Raw genomic sequence first — 17,462 nt, forward strand, 5'->3', positions numbered from 1 at the left:
GGGGGCTGTCAAAACGAGGGCGGCTTGTTTAGTGACGATGCTCAAAAGAAGCATCGTCTTGTTCCTACTTAACGAATGAAGCTCAAACTAGGTCAAAACTAACGTATTGCTCAACCCATAGTCAGATGACCAGCAGATCCTACGCCGCCCAATCCAGTCATCGAATTTGCCAGCGAATTCGTTTGAAGACCATCATATTATTAAATATCGGTGGTCTTCAAACGAAATCCCTTACCAGTTTGATGACGAATTCATCCGGCCCATTCCAAAAACGCTCAAGATAAAATGAAAGTGTATTTCTGAAATAATATGCTTTCTTGCAATGCACCTTTCGTATATCAAGCGAATCTTTCACTTCCAGCGCCCGTTTACAGTTATCAATCGAATCAGAAGCATGCACATACCTATCGATAGATCTGAACCTAAGAACACAGACGACATTTTGTAGAGTACCTGTCTGAGCCTATGCAGTGGAGCCCGTGAGCCGCCCAACCGCAGCTGCCTCATGGACTTGATGATAGGTCTGAACCTCAGATTGGCCAGAGCTTGGCCGTCAATAACCAGCTTATTTATATCCACAGTTGTAGTGACTTAGGGTTTGGAATTTGCCAAACCTAAGTTTTGATTACCAAGAGAAGTTTTGTACTTCTTGCACTTGCCCTTTCTTCATAACTTTGGCGGAAATCGTCGTAGTGAAACTTCAGTGTTCCGTTAGCTGTCGGTTCTTGAGAGAGTTGGCCAGGCCGGACACCGGGGGCGGCTCCACAACTTTCGAAAAATTAAACCTAAGTCCTATTGCACTGCATGGAGAGCAATTCATTTAAAATCGCTCTTGTTTCGCCCCCCCCCCCCTCGACAACTTTGCAAACGTCTCTGCGCGATTTGGTTGAGAATAATGGCTTATGGCAAGTTATTGAATCAGAACGTCGATCACTGCAGGTCATATATCGGCAAGCAATTCTTCATAACTAGACACTGCACAAATGGAAACGACTAGGGTTACCCGCGTGCTCCGCAACGCGAAGGGGGGATTTTTTGACCCGTGGGTATTGGGTTGGTCTGTGTCGATTTGGTTGGTAGAAATCCATTTCGTTCGATTGCTTTTTGACGGCCAAGCATTTTGTAAGAAAACAAAAAGATACATTGCATCGAGGTGCCCGTGTCGTATTATCATGCGTTCTACTTTAGAATGATTCGAAAACTGGCGTGAAGTCTTTTGAGGGCCATCGATGAATTTCGCTAAAAAATAACAATGTAATGGTTTGGAACATTTACATTTTTAAGGATACTGTTCCTAATCATGCAAAAATGAAGAGTGAATATTGGACAGAATTGAATGCTCTATCCAATGGTACCATATTCAATTGCCAAAGGTATCAGGTTATGCAGCAAACCCCGTGTGATTAATAAAGTGGCACAAAATTGACAAAAACCATTTTCTCCTGTGATTTGCACCACCTTGATTTGGATCAATCAGCTTTTCACAATTTTTATATGAGAGGCGGTACATTTCTCTTGCCAACAGGCATTGTTCCAACTCGCTCCGTTTAACGGTCACCTAAAAATAAAATCAATTCCAAATTCCGTCCAAAACGTCAATTTTCCACATAAAAGTGCCCTCCTCGGTGCACGTGGCGCGTGCCATTCTCTGCATTGCACACCATTCAATAGCCCGTTCAATTCTGTACACGATGCTGTTTTCCCCGTGCCGGTCGGACCCCTGGTCACCAAGATATTGCACGGGAACTGGACCCGTGTCGGCCAAAATTAGCCGTTTTCGCCCGATTTCGCAAGCCGATTTATACATGTAAAGTCTATGACGCGAATTTGCACTTTTTGGGCACGCGCCACGCGCTTTCTATCAATCCGATCGAGCTGGGACCCCTCAAAGGCACGTCGCGCATCCTTGATCTATAAGTTGTGCAAATTTCAGCGTGCTAGGTGCAACGGTCTGGCCTGTAGTCCACGCAAAGCAGCACCAAGTCGGGACCTCGGTAACGGACAGACGCACCCTCCTCAAATAGTAATATAGATACAGGTTTGCCCAGTGATAAACACTCGCACTGCACAGACTCGCGCACCCCCGACCGAACGCGGCACGGCACAGCGCAACAGCTGGCGCCGGGAAGCCGGGAACGCATTAAGTGAAGGATTCACAGGTGCGCAACTTTATTGCGAACAATAAAAACCTACCGCAAACGATTAAAAAAAGTTTTAGGGCAATCGGAAATACAAATGTATTGACTTATAGAAATAAAATTGTCATTCACCTTCCAAATAACCCAACAATTTATTTGCCGTAAAAAGTGTCTGGAAATGGAAAGTTGCTAACATGATTCAGCAAGTAGGGAAACGCAGCCGCTACCTGGCGAATAATCTCAGGCTGGTTTAGTGACGAGTGCATTGCTACGGCTTGTTCCTCAACCTTCACAGATTACTATGACAAAACTACCCCTAGTATTTTGATCATCCTGAGGCTGGCTTTCACCTAATAATTTGATGAGGGTCTTCCTCGTTTCGGATTGAGGCGAAAACAAACGTCAAACAACCTTGATAGTTAATTCAGCACTTCAAAACAAAGGTACACCTAGGGTATCATTACAATACCGGATCATAACGATCTGGATAGTTCTCAGCCTGTAAGCTAACTAAGCGGTAACTAGTCAAGTGGTAGGTACCGGAAGCATTGACAACCTGGTGACTGTTTCGAGACCCTTGTTTTGACACATAGCTCGTCAATATTTTTTACAGTGTGAAGAGTTGCAGATGCCAAACATACCCAGATCTAAGACTGCAGTTCCCAGCGCCGCTGCAACGTTTTTAAAACAAACATACATAGGACATACAAACATGTTTATTTGCATCTGTTTTGGATAATAGCAACTCATGGCGCCATCACCCGCGATAACTGTTAGGATTTGAGATATATTTTTATTTAGGCCATTAGTTTGGCTGTAGGGGAAGTTGGGGGAACGCCGAATACTTTTTTTCTGACGCCCGTAGCACGCAAGGTAGACAACATAAGCTATTCTTGTTGGTGTCATTCGAGAGGCCAGTCTTTTGTCTTTCAAACATACCAGGCGCATTTGATGAATTCGCATACCGTTAAGCGCAAAAACTAAAAATATCAAAGAACTGAGTTTTTCGGCGTTGCCCCGGACTGCGGGAAAAGCCGAAATGGGATAAATGATCTACGAGGAATGCCGACATTGATGTTTTGCCAATCTATCTCAAACTTTATCCAAAATTCATCAAAGCTGACACGCGTTTTAAGAGCTTGAGGACGCTTGGTGCACACTGGAAGTTATAATTGTGTGATATAATAGGAAAATACCAGGTAAATAATTCCTTATAGGTAACAGGCCGTTGTGCCAGCTGAAAGTGTAATTTGTTTGACTAAAAATACGCGTTGCTATTCTACAGCAGTAAAGTCCACGTAGCGTGCTTTAACGTGCGTAATTGCACGTTTTCGGCATTACCCCAGCCAGCCATACTTTCATTTGCAGGCCCATAACTTTTAAACGTGCTGTATTAAATTTCAAATAGGCAGCACACTTATGCAAAGACATGCTGAAGATTACTTGACCGAATTGGCCAGACAAACGGTAGCATAATGAGTAAGAAATGCAGCTTCAAAGGCGCATGTAGTACAAGGGAAACGTACCTTGAAAACGCTTTTGGCGCCCTCACAGCCGAAGTATTCCAAATGACGACTCGTAACAAACATGCGATAATTGTAGTCATTTAAGCTTCAGAGCATCACTGAGACGTGGCATCCATGTCGTACGGTTTTAGAAATATCTCGAATTTCGGCTTTGCCCCAACTCCGGCATTGCCCCAACTTCCCCTAATGTTTATTAATATTAGTTGGGCGGAGTTTGGTAGTTTTTTATTTAACTTGTGGTATGTTGTGCTGATTGCGGGTTGTTCAAACCTTTCAAATGTAAGGACCTTATTGAACTCAACCCTACCCCTACACTACCCTACATACGACTGGACGCTTTCCAAGCCCACAAGCATCACGACGCCGAGATGGAATGTAGCCGAGAAATCACCCTCGCCATCTGCTCTAGAGCTAATCGTGTGGGGCGGCGTGTGGGGCGCCGCTTAGCCTATGGGGGTGCACTTCTAGTGGATGGGGGACGGGGGTGCACCTGCACCCCTTTCATATGGAAAGTTACTTCCCTGATTACAGCTCCCCGTATTGCACCTAATCAGGGAACGGCCAGCAAACGAAGGAACTATTTCTGGATGACAGGCGAATAACCGCTCACGCAAGGAGCGGAGCTCCGCCCCGTCCAAAGTGGCCAACAAAGCAGAGACAGAGGCAGCATCACATCTTCCATCAAAGAACTGGTTTCTGGCTTGGAAGATGAGCTCCATCTTTGCATCCGAGTCGGTGCTGTCAGGAATCAGCTGGTCTAATGGAGTGAGAGTAGTGAGACGACTAGCTATTGTATCAGAGCTGCCTGGTCTTCGTAGCATTTGCACCGATTCTTCTCGATCGGACTCTGAATTCTGTCCCTCCTGCGTATTACTTGAGGCATTGCTATGTAGCTAAGTCTTTGGCAGAGTTTCATTATCCATGCTTTGCAAACAGTGCCATAACAACACAGTTAATTAATCACCAAGCTTCTTTGCAAGTTCCAATACAGTTGAATCGCACGCGATTTGAGTGCAAAAATCAAGAAAAGTGCCAACTTGTTCCCGTAAAATATTTTGAATATTGACCTAAAAAAATGAGTAATTTCCAGATAAAATAACAGCGAAATCAGTTTTCGCTTGCCAATAAAACTCACAGATATTGAAGCTCCATTATTAAAGGAACATTTTAGTATACGCTATTCTTGATAAAACTTCTTAGCCACGCAATACCAGCGCAAAATAAAGAGACACTGAAAACACGACCAATCACTCCGATTTACCATAGGAAAATACATAGAAAATGTATGTCTCAACTGCGCCAAATATACAGACAGTTATATACCTACATGTGACGTCATGATTAGCCCGACCAATCAGAAGCAAGTTGTTTTCAGCCACAAATAATTAATTTCTGAACTAACTAGGCATTTTTTTAACAAAGTGATTTTAAATTAAATCATTAAAAATTCTGAGCTTTTTTATTTTACCAAAACATACAGAGCATGCAGATAGGTCCCAACCCTATTGACATCTGAACCCCAAACGGACCGCCATCCAATCCACTCAAATTTTATAACCCTGACCGGTCAGGGGGCGAATGGAGGTAATTTCCTGGGCATTACACTCAGCCCTTGCACAAAATATCTCACCTCACAGTGATCATTAGGTACAACAATAGCACCGACTTGATAGTGGATTTCAAAGTACTTGCATCAGCTCTCCCTGCTATTGCAGACGATCATCTCCTCAGGGTAATGTTGTTCGGGACATGAACGAAGATCGTTTTCGGAGTTTCATAAGTGCTACTGCAACAGCCTGGCACAAAACAGGACTTGTACGCTCTTCTCTGCACTTTGCCCTTCAGTATATCACAAAAGAATTGTTTAGAATCCATCTTACGCTTCTTTCACAGTCTCCCTTGCCACCGTAGGGCGTAGATAGATTGCTGTTGCTAGTAAGTTAAGGCACGGTAGATAGAAATTACCTCGGTTCTCAACGCCTTAAGTTATTTTCATAAAAAAAGAACAAATAAATGATCAATAAGATGACAGGAATGTAAACATTTTAATCGTAAAGTAGTCCAAATATTGGAATGAGCTTTTGCTTTTCAGCATCCTCCGATTCATCATCTTTATCATTTGAAAATTCGAGGTACATAAAATGTTTATCACGCGCTCATGTTAAGTGGGAATATAGTACACGGCAGACACATCAATTTTTGATACTGAACATTTCATCCGTAAATGTTTTAGCATAATTTAAAGTTAAAAACAGCGCGAATGGCAGAGTGAAGCAAACAACATCTTTCACCCATTGATATAACATGTAATCTGTGGTGCGCCAGATGCGCCATTATTTGTCAACCGCAGAAGGTGACATGTGACGTAACAGCATCAAGAGCATCTTTTTTCAAGAACTTTTCAAAACAAGTTTCCTATCTTTCTTCCCCCATTTCTCTCAGCTTATTGATTTTATGAGGCAATGGTATGCACCATAAATTCTGTGAAAATAGTTTGATCATTTTCATGCATTCTTAAAAAATCGAGTTCCCAACCCCATTGGCTAGATTGAGGTCACCGGACTGACTTGACCCCATGTTTTCGTGTTGAACTGCAAATAATTAAAATACCTGTAAGTAAGTAGCCTACTGCCTCATTATTGGAGGGCTTGAAAAGTTACTTTAATTTCACAAAAAGACGCGATTTCTTTACAATAGCCTATGCGCTTGTTTCCCTTATTCTGATGTCACATTTCTACCATGCGCAATAAATCCCACATCACATTCCTGCTCCCTTCTCAATGCTTCCCGAATTACGAACACAGCTCTTAGAGCGATGTCTTAGGCAATCGGAAGTGCTCGCAACTCATCATCCTTACTCCGTTGCTTTCTGCATAGGTATAACAGCGTCTTCAGAAGCAGCGATTGACGCAGCCAACCATATCGATATTTTCGAGTAGTGCAGAGGCTTCGCATGTCATGGGTGACAGAACAATGGCACGACCTGACCATGAGATAAGCGCCAGAATGTGCATTCATTCAGATATTCAGATAGTGCATGACTCAGCTCTCTATTTAAGGTTGGTTCTGGGGAGTTTGATATCCTCATTATGATTATTCTTCATATTCTGAGCTGGATCGGTGTTAATATACCAAAAAGAGAGAAGCGGTTACCAACTCCCCCAAAATGAAGAGCAAACTTTCGCTCACACACTTCCTGTCGATTCCATGTATGTTTCCAGCGCGCGGCCCCCGTGCGACATCCCCGCGGAGCTGCCGCCGACTGAGCCGGCATAGACCCAGCGCGGTCACGGCCAGTGCACAGTGGGGCCGTTGACCAGTTTAGGGCGAATTTATTCGTAGCGTAGTTAATATTTCTCAATATGTTTTTCAAATGGTTTAAATGGGTATATTTAGGCATTTTGGGTCATCCCTGATGCTTTCGATATATTCGATAATCGAAAAAGCATAAACACACGATACATATGTATTGCATCACATGTTACATACATACACTTTGAACACTCTCACGACACGCCGCGCTGGTTCGACTCTGCCAGTCACTGCTGTCACTGCTGAACAGTCACTGCTGCTGTGGCAGTCGTCGCTGTCGACATCACTGCTGTCGGTGCCGTCGTCACGACGTAGCTGATTCTCTCTCTCTCTCTCTCTCTCTCTCTCTCTCTCTCTCTCTCTCTCTCTCTCTCTCTCTCTCTCTCTCTCTCTCCCCCCCTCCCCCTCCCCTCCCCCTCCCCCGGCGCTGCAGACCCAGGCTGCTGACCAGCGGGTCGCTCGCCACGAGCAGGTAGCCCAGGAGGTCCGACATCGTGTGGATCCTCGAATCCTTGCGGGTGTGTCGAAGGCGGTACTGGCGGACCCGCTTGTGGGTAGCCTCTGCTGCTTCCTCAGACATCATACCGATCGGGAGGTGGCAAGACTCCACCACGGCCGCCGAGTGGCTCAGCAGCTTGTGCAGCGTGGTGGACATGTACCTCTCCACGTACAGCTCAGCCGTGCGGCGGCAGTACGCGGAGAGAGCGTCGATGTCCAGTCGGTGCAGACAGCTGACAGCCTGCAGCACCGTGCCGACCCGGTCGATCAGCTCCTGGTCGACGCCGGTGCAGGCCGCGAACTCGGCCGGCGAGCGGAAGGCGCGGCGGGCGGTGTTGCCGTCGTTGGAGTTGCCGCTGCCTCCTGCCCGCGGCTCGTCCACGCGCAGCCCCATCCTGGTTCTGAAGGCCTCCTGCACCTCAGCCGGGTGTACGGAAAGCAGCAGTACGGGACAGGAATGATCAGGTACCAATAATCGAAATCATCGTGGCCAAAGAGGACTTATTTCATACTCTCGAAATAGGTTACGATACATTTGCCACCCAATGACTAGCTGACACACATCCTGACCCATAATAACAGGCTCGATGATTGGCTGCTGTAGACAGTGACATCACTCAATGGGCGGGACTAAAAACCACACGTCATTTCGGATCCTGTCGGGTCACGCACCGTTCGCCCCCAGGTCAAGTCACGGCGCGCGGCTGGGTCATGACCGAGCGGCGTGCCGTCGGTCATGTTTAAACTCGAGCTACCGGTGAGGCGAGCAAGTTCGAGCAGGAAAAAAAGGTCGGGCCAAGTCAAAAAATGCTGGCAAATTGCAATCATGCTAGATCTGACGTGGCGGCAAACGGCGGTAGTTGTTGAAATCTTCGGTTTTCATGAAACATCGTTATGAAAACGCTATGCATGTATTGGTTTGATTCTATCAGTCGTAACGTGCAGACGATAGGTCAGCCAGTATTGCAAGTTATCCTATCGTTTTTTAGAGACATTGGGAAGAACAATGGTGTGTGATTTATATCAATTCAATATGTATTACACTATGTAAACTTGCGTTACAAAAGTCGCGTTCTCGCCCGCAAATCGGCAGGATATGAGGAAGCCAACAATTTGTCCACTTTGAGTAGTCAAATCACCCCCTAAAAGTTGCCATATGTGCAAAATTCAGGTGGTTTCATAAAATTCAGGCAATTTCCTATACATTCAGCCATATTTCAAGCAGATTTTCGAAAGTCACTTTCTTGATTAAATTCGCCCTAAACTGGCTCGCGGCCCGTCCGTGCAGTGGGCGGAGTTTAGTTGGGCCCGGCGCAACGTGATTGGCCAGCGCTCCCATCCAATCCGCTGCGGTAGCGAACGAGCCTCTATCCGGGTGCAAAATCTTATTAGCATTACGAGCCTATGACAAGTGCTCTAAATATTGATATTTTGTTAAAGGAAATAGTTCACTTTTAACATGGGGTTTTGAGCTGGAATAGCAGTTTCGTAGCTTGAGCTGAGACTAGCACAAATCAGGAGCTTTTACGGCTCAACGATCACCCTAGACGAAGATATTCGATTTCTCGTTCCGAAAAGAGTGCCTTGTAGAGGAATGCGTGCCTTGCACAGGAATGCAGCCACGTCATCGTCAGCCAATCAGCGTGCTGCTTACAGCCAATGCAGTAGCGTAGGTTTGAGCTACGCAATATGATTGGTCAATGCGTAATAAGCTTCCGCGTCAAACATTATTTTACATAGAATATAGTTCGTCCTATATTAAAATATAGAAAATAATTGTTTTTACAAAAAGGTTTTATTTTATTTCATGATTACTTTGAGCATAAAAAATTATAAATCAATAGCAAAATACTGATTTCAGGAAAGTGGACTGTTTCCTTTAAGAGACCATATTGATAAAAATTGGTGCTTGAGCTGAAATGTCTAATGTCAAAATTTCAAGCCAATTAGACAAAAACTGACGAAATTATCACCGAAAAACAGGGTCTCATGGGGTCTGAAATACACATAGTAAATGCATGAAGACATCATCTGTGATCAAAACTAACATGATGTTCGTGATCAGCACCCCGAAAAACCCTATAGCAGCCACGCTTTACGACTTTCTAACAGGTCCCGATTTTCCCGACCTTTGGGTCATTGACCTGACCTGGAAGGTCAACCGATGACCCAGGACCTTAAAATTGAGTATCATAGGCTTCCTCTCGTCACGGGCAACGCGCTCGTTTTTTCCGCGAAGCTCTAGCTCGATAGGGTGCGAAACGGCAAGGGGGGGGGGGGTCCAACGGACCCCCCTTATACGTTCACGGGTGGAAAAACACCAATACGGGCGAGGGTTAAAGGGACCCTCCCACCTTCAAAAAAGTTTATAAATTGGCATGAAAGTGATGTCGCTCGGTTCAGAAAGAGCGAAAACGAATATCTACCAAATTTCACCGAAAAATATTCACCGGTTTTCAAGATATTATACTTTTACTTTTGTTTACTTTCTTGGGATCTCCGCTGTTTCTAGCGACTTTATTTTAGAAGTGCGGCGTTTGCGGCAGATGTTGCGCGCAAATAGCATATACCACCGCGTGCTACAAAACGTTTTAGTCAAACATTTAAAATCGTTAGATATCTGCGCTGACGTCACACATTCAGAGGGGTATTCCTAAGCATTAGCCCCTCTGAATCAAAATGCTGCAATTTTGAAATTCAATATTTCTGATTTAAGGCATTTCTCGATGTTGTGAGTGCCGAAACCGGTAATTGTGAGCCAGGGACCCCATTTTGGCTATCTCAACTCAAATCTAATGTTAAGGTGGGAGGGTCCCTTTAACTGCAGCCTCTAATAACTCAGCCGAGCCTTTGAGGCGACAGAATACAGATTTTGCTGACCTCAAGCCGGCATCTTAGGGGTCACAACTCACGTGTGCCCCTGAGGGTCCCAAGTCACACTTCTTATGTCCCTATGTAGGGTACTTTGGTTTTCGACACAAACTCCGAGTGTTCACACTGTTATCTGAGGGTTCTAGGCTCACCCTGGGCCTGGTCTTTTAGCGCCCTCCACCCACACTGGCTTCTGAGGGCCTCACCTCGGACCGGGCACCCCCTGAGATCGATACAGATCGAATGCCTGCGAGGTCGGGCCCGGTTGGAGCGTGCAGTTCATGCCAGAGCCAGAGTCTTAGTCTCCAAAATCGTCAAGACTCCGACTCCAGATCGGAAAGCTCTAAAGTCCCACATACGTGTACACGTTTATGTTTGGGGTAACCCACGCGGAACTCCGGGATCATACCTAAGCAAGCTTCCGAGAGCCCACACTGATCATGAGTGGCCTAAAATGGCCTGGAAATCCCAAGCCTACCTTTAAGGGATACCTTGCCGCAATGCCGTGTGCAATTTTTGGTTCCGTAAAACCTGTTTTGTTCGCGTTTGCACCGCATCCCTACCCTACCACAGACGAAAACGGGCGAAAAAAAGTGAACAAAACACTTCCCCTCACTGGAGCAAAGATTATTTACTTCCGATTCACACTTCAGACATTCACTCTCCGCCAAATGCCCAACTTAGCAAAGTCGGCGGCTGGGATAAGCCCTATGCGTTTCACGTAGAACCTCTGCATGCGTGAATATAGGCTTTAGCATGGTGATCCGATTACCTAAATGGAGCATTTTTAACTTCTGGGTGATGATCATGAGCGACGACTGACGAGCATCTGCAAAGGGGCACTCTGCGAGTGGGTTGAAAATCGCAGTCTCTCTGCAATAATTCTACCGGTTGTTGTTTTCTGTCCAAATTTTCATTTTGTTATTATTTTTTTCTGTAAAAATTACATGTCATAGCTAGAAGGAAAACTGTCATTACATCTATGGTTTGTACGACGCGTCGTTTTAACGAAACAAACGCGATGCTGGTAAAATCAGTGTAGTATGTACAAGCTTGGTAAATGGTGTTTTAAAGTTATTGCAGAAAAACGTTTTCCGCAAACACGTCAAATTTTAACTTTCTGTCTCCTGAGGCTGTACCGTTATGTGAAGTTTTAGAAGATTGCTCAGAAAGAAATTCGAAAGAGCCATCGGATGCGCTTTTCCGCGGTGATGTAGCTCTATTCATTCCCGAGTCATGTAGTGGTTTGTAGAAAAAAAGTCAAATCGGGATTTTTGTGGTGATAACTTTACGTTATGTTACCTCCAGTGACCTCAGCGAAGATATGCTAAAAATGACCTTAAAAGTTCTGAAGATCTAATAGATCTATTGCCAAATTTTGCCTTTCTTGCTCTTTTACTCTCCCAGATAACCGAATGCGGCCAGAAACGACCAGAAACCCCCGCCCACCAATGGCGAAGTTACCTTGCCTTACGGTTTCGGGATTATTAGACATGGTGGCCTGTAGGTACCTACTACCGGTTCTTATGGAGCTCCCTCCTGGTATTGTGGCCTTTCATATATCAGCATCAGATGTGGAGTATGTGATGCAGGACCGGTGTGCGTCCAGTCACTGGCGGATCCAGGGGGGGGGGGGCATTTAGGGCCATGGCCCCCCCCCCCCCCAAAGGCCTAAAGTGGCCTGTTTGGCCCCCCCCCCAAAACGTCAGAAAAATTGCTAAGAAAATATACCTTGATGGAGGTTTTTAGCCACTTGGTGAAGAAAAGCTTTCCACAGCATAATATGGAAGCAATATGGTAGCAGTGAGGGTCAGTCAAAAGTTGCGCGAGCGGAGTCGACCTTCAAAAAAAGACTGTTGTTGGCACGTGTTTATGGCGCGGCAGCTGGCAGTTGGCGGTGTTTCGCGTGGTGTGGCATCACTGGCGGATCTAGGGGGGGGGGGCACAGGAGCCTGAGGTGCCCCTGACAGGCCCGTGGTGCCCTTGCTAGGCCTGTGGTGCCCCTGGACCCTGGCAGGCCTGTGGTGCCTCTGACGGGACTAGGGTGCCCCTGCTAGGCTGCTGATGCCCCTGGGACCTGACAGGACTGTGGTGCCCCTGACAAGCCCAAAGTGCCCCCAACAGGCTTGTGATGCCCCCGACAGGCCCAAGGTGCCCCTGCGTGATGCCGTGATGCCTGCGAGGCCGGTGGTGCCCCTGCGAGGCCGGTGGGGCCCCTGACAGGCCCATGGTGCCCCTGCTAGACCGGTGGTGCCCCTGGCAGGCCTGTGGTGCCCCTGCTAGGCCGCTGGTGCCCCTGGGCCCTGACAGGACTGTGGTGCCCCTGACAGGCCCAAGGTGCCCCTGCAAGGCCGGTGGTGCCCCTGCAAGGCCTGTGGTACCCCTGCTAGGTCTCTGGTGCCCCTGACAGGCCCATAGTGCCCCTGCGAGTCCGGTGGTGTCCCTGGCAGGTCTCTGGTGTCCCTGACAGACCTGGGGTGCCCCTGACAAGCCTGTGGGGCCCCTCACAGGCCTGTGGTGCCCTTGCTAGGCCTGTAGTGCCCCTGGCGGGCTGGTGGTGCCCCTGCTAGGCCGGTGGTGCCCCTGACAGGCCTGTGGTGCCCCCGGGTACCAAGGGGGGTCATGACCCATGTGGCCCCCCTTGGATCTGCCACTGACACATAATATATTGATTTGTAAAGGCGTTATGGCTTATGCAATATGCAATTGCAGGCACTTGATATCCCTCACTTATCCCTCATTGGGGGCTCTGGCGGGCTCCTGAGGGCCCACGTCTATCTCCGGGAGCCCTAGACGGGCTCCTTTGGGTCCTTTCAGTCCACTATAGCATAAGAGGTCTCCACGCGAGTCCTATACATCTGAGGGCGTACCCTGACGTCTGAGGTACCCAACTGCAGCTCCACTGGTCTCTTACACTGGCGGATCCAGGGAGGGGGCATTTAGGGCCATGCCCCCTTCCCAGAGGCCTAAAGTGGCCCGTTTGCCCCCTCCCCCAAACGATAATGAAACATAGTTCAATCAGTGCGTGGCCCAGGAGCCGAGTTAGACAGGGGGTGTTTTACCACCTCCCGGCCCGCAAAGGGACCCAAGCACTGACTCGAAGCGGGTTAACTGGTCGACAAAAGCAATGGTAAGTGTTTACAAAGTAATATAAAGGCATGGGTCGGGTGGGCTATCATGTATATATTTTTCTTTTTAGTTTAAAAAAAAAAATCATAGTGTCAGGGCTGTGACGAAAAATAAGTGGCCTAAATCCGATGAGAAAACAGGATTTGGGGGTACCCTAGGTTTGGCTCCTGCATGAGTTGGCCCCCCCCCAAAACGCAAGCCTGGATCCGCCAGTGCGTCCAGTCTCGCCTTGAAGCAGTTAGCTTAGCGAGGGTGCACAAACCACTTCGGAAGGGAGTCCATTCCAGTCGTTCACGACTCGGGCAGCAAAGGAGTACCTACCGCCTCAACCTCGAGGCTGCTGGAAACTTCTAGATTTTAAGCTGGTCGTCTGATTAACCCGCGACCCGTTGGGGGGGGGGGGGCAAAGGCCCCCCTGTGGTTTTTCGGAGATAACTCAGAAACGGCAGCGAATTTCGACTTGAAACTTTCAGTATCTCTCTGGACATCAATTTTACACAACCCTTGAAAAATTAGGTCCCAGGTCATCGCAGGTCACGAGCTATAGAGGTCAAACTGAGGTCATGTTCGGCGATTTTTCGTCGAAAAAGTTGTTCACGGAGAAAAATCGCAGAAAATCAGGATTTTACCTTAGCGACTCAAAAATTGGATCGTAGGTATAAAAAGTATGGCGAACAAAATAGCTATCACGAAATTTCCAAAATATAAAAATCTCTAGATCTAGGGATTTTCTCACTCAAAATTTAGATTTTTTGAGATATTTTTGAAATTTTGGGAAATTTTCCAAAAACCGGAATAGATGTTAGAGAACCCTTGATTGGCCCTACACATGCCAAAAAATAACAAAATATCTAAAACTGCCTGAGATATAGCCATTTGAATGACTGAAAAAGTAGCGATTCTTTTTATGACGTCACAACATTTTCGGTATTTGTGCTTGAAATCAGTCAGTAATATTTATGATTCTTATCAACCTTTTGCTGACTGAATATGATCCTTTACGTGACTTAAGTCACTTTTACGTAAAAAAATGTTTTTCGTTGTAAACCGGTACAATTTGACCTTATTTGACCTTCCTGTGACGTCACAGGTCCAAGAAAATGGTCAAGGAGGTTTCTGTGGATGCATATATATATATATGGCATGTCTTCATAAAGATTCAAATATTCACAATTTAACATGCTTTTCCTTACGATTCACCAAAGTGTTTTCTGATTGGTCGAGGCTGACCCCTGTTTTGACGTCACAGGTCATCATCCACTCAGGTGACTACTGACTATCCACATGCCAGATCTATCATAGGTATACATCATATTCAGACTCATTTTGAAAACTTAGATTTCATTTTTATGACCGACTTCTCGTCATTGTAAATTGGACTGATTTGACCTTATTTGACCTCCCTGTGACGTCACAGGTCAAATATCAAGGTCATCAATATCCTATCTTGTGCATCTCGATAAGCTCTTTCGATTGCCGTTTGAATTTTTCCGATCCGGCTATTGGTTCCGGAGATACGACGGGGGGCCCCTTGCCCCCCCCCCCCCAGCCCCCAACAGGACGTGGAACCTGCCAGACCTCAACGGGGCGCGGGTTAAACGAACTGTCCCAAGTCGGCTGAGAGCAGACCCTCACCAGAGCGCGGGTTAGAGGTGTTACTTCAGCAGATCAACTTGGTTACCCTTGCCTTTGCACCCGTAACCGTAGGTCACTCGGCCGAGCCGTCGTTGAGAAGATGTAGGCCTCTCAAAAGTGGCACAGGTCCCACTGGGACGGTCCGTATCTTCTGTGAAGGTAAATAGATAGGTCAAGGTGGAATATATACGACATACAATTACATACGCTTCTTTTCTTCGCAGATACCAAGCCGCCTCAAATGACAACATTATTAAGAGTCGAACTCTTTGGGAGCCTTTTCGGGAGGTGCTTTCTGACCATGCCTTGGGAGCAGAGAACCATGTTGTTGAGGAAACACCGAAGGATGACGTAAGTCGTGTCGCAAGTAACCGCTCTTTATATGGTATTGATTAACTGGGACAGAGACAGCATGACATTCAAAATAGTTATTTGACACTTAGGTTCGTTTATTTTTATTGGTAGCTTTTGAAATGCGTTTGCCTTCTGATGTCTTCAGCCTGTCTAAAAGCAATGAGACACACAATACACTGGTGTAGACTGCACATACATAAACAGGGTACCGTATGGGACAAAACGTTTTATCTTGTCTTTACATTGTTTCAGCATGCCCTTACCTGTGTATTGTGTGCGTTTTACTGCTTTTAAACAGGCTGTAGAGGAAAGATGAACGCCTTTCGAAAGATGCTGATTAGGTATACCTAATAAACGAAACTGGTGAATGATTTTGAGTGATATAACGGCTCTCACTATTTCCACAGGGTGAAAGGGACCCTCCCACCTTAACATTAGATTTGAGTTGAGATAGCCAAAATGGGGTCCCTGGCTCACAATGGTATTATGATAGCAGGCGTCTCACATGCTGCCACCGGTTGGGAAAAGTCGCTAGATTCGTCAGGTCTAGAGATATTTCTACCAAGTCGCTATATAGGGTAATCACATAGCGGCGATTTCAAAAACGGAGTCAGTTTTTTCTGAGCTGGCGGGGGGGCGTTTGGGGGTATTGCCCCCTTGCCGATAGCTCGGGAACGGCTGATCGGAGCCAGGCTTGCAAGGTGGCGTTGGAAAGCGGTCGAGTAGACAAGCCTAATTAGTAATGCAAACTATCATCGGGATACTGGGGGGGGGCGTAGGGGGGGATTGCCCCCCTTGCCGATAGCTCGGGAACGGCTGATCGGGGCCAGGCTTGCAAGGCGGCGTTAGAAAGCGGTCGAGTAGACAAGCCTAATTAGTAATGCAAACTATCATCGGGATACTGGGGGGGGGCGTAGGGGGGATTGCCCCCCTTGTCGATAGCTCGGGAACGGCTGATCTGAGCCAGGCTTGCAAGGCGGCGTTGGAAAGCGGTCGAGTAGACAAGCCTAATTAGTAATGCAAACTATCATCGGGATACTGGGGGGGCGTAGGGGGGGATTGCCCCCCTTGCCGATAGCTCGGGAACGGCTGATCGGGGCCAGGCTTGCAAGGCGGCGTTGGAAAGCGTTCGAGTAGACAAGTCACTATCATCGGGATACTAGGGGGTGCGTTTGGGGGGATTGCCCCCTGACCGATAGCTCGGGAACGGCTGATCGGAGCCAGGCCTGCAAGGCGGCGTTGGAAAGCGTTCGAGTAGACAAGTCACTATCATCGGGATACTAGGGGAAGGGGGGTGCGTTTGGGGGGATTGCCCCCCTTGCCGATAGCTCGGGAACGGCTGATCTGAGCCAGGCTGGCAAGGCGGCGTTGGAAAGTGGTCGAGTAGACAAGCCTAATTAGTAATGCAAACTATCATCGGGATACTGGGGGGCGTAGGGGGGATTGCCCCCCTTGCCGATAGCTCGGGAACGGCTGATCGGAGCCAGGCCGTTCCCGAGCTATCGGCAAGGGGGGCAATCCCCCCTACGCCCCCCCCCCGTAACCCGATGATAGTTTGCATGACTAATTAGGCTTGTCTACTCGACCGCTTTCCAACGCCGCCTTGCAAGCCTGGCTCCGATCAGCCGTTCCCGAGCTATTGGCAAGGGGGGCAATCCCCCCTACGCCCCCCCCCCCAATATCCCGATGATAGTTTGCATTACTAATTAGGCTTGTCTACTCGACCGCTTTCCAACGCCGCCTTGCAAGCCTGGCTCCGATCAGCCGTTCCCGAGCTATCGGCAAGGGGGGGGGGGGGCAATCCCCCCCTACGCCCCCCCCCAGTATCCCGATGATAGTTTGCATTACTAATTAGGCTTGTCTACTCGACCACTTTCCAACGCCGCCTTGCCAGCCTGGCTCAGATCAGCCGTTCCCGAGCTATCGGCAAGGGGGGCAATCCCCCCAAACGCACCCCCCTTCCCCTAGTATCCCGATGATAGTGACTTGTCTACTCGAA

At 47.5% G+C, this 17,462-nt stretch overlaps 1 protein-coding gene across 1 annotated transcript in view; it reads left to right on the top strand.

Moving 5' to 3' along the window:
• LOC122392268 (tRNA (uracil(54)-C(5))-methyltransferase homolog) overlaps nt 1-17,462 on the top strand; it is a 51,811-nt gene that overhangs the window by 23,265 nt on the left and 11,084 nt on the right. Inside the window, exon 2 of the mRNA XM_043387355.1 lies at nt 15,334-15,460. Coding sequence (XP_043243290.1) covers nt 15,334-15,460 — 127 coding nt within the window. The remainder of the gene's footprint in view (nt 1-15,333; nt 15,461-17,462) is intronic.

The sequence above is a fragment of the Amphibalanus amphitrite genome, unplaced genomic scaffold (genome assembly GCF_019059575.1).
Source record: "Amphibalanus amphitrite isolate SeventyFive unplaced genomic scaffold, NRLGWU_Aamphi_draft 000000F_arrow, whole genome shotgun sequence".
Taxonomy (NCBI): Eukaryota; Metazoa; Arthropoda; class Thecostraca; order Balanomorpha; family Balanidae; genus Amphibalanus; species Amphibalanus amphitrite.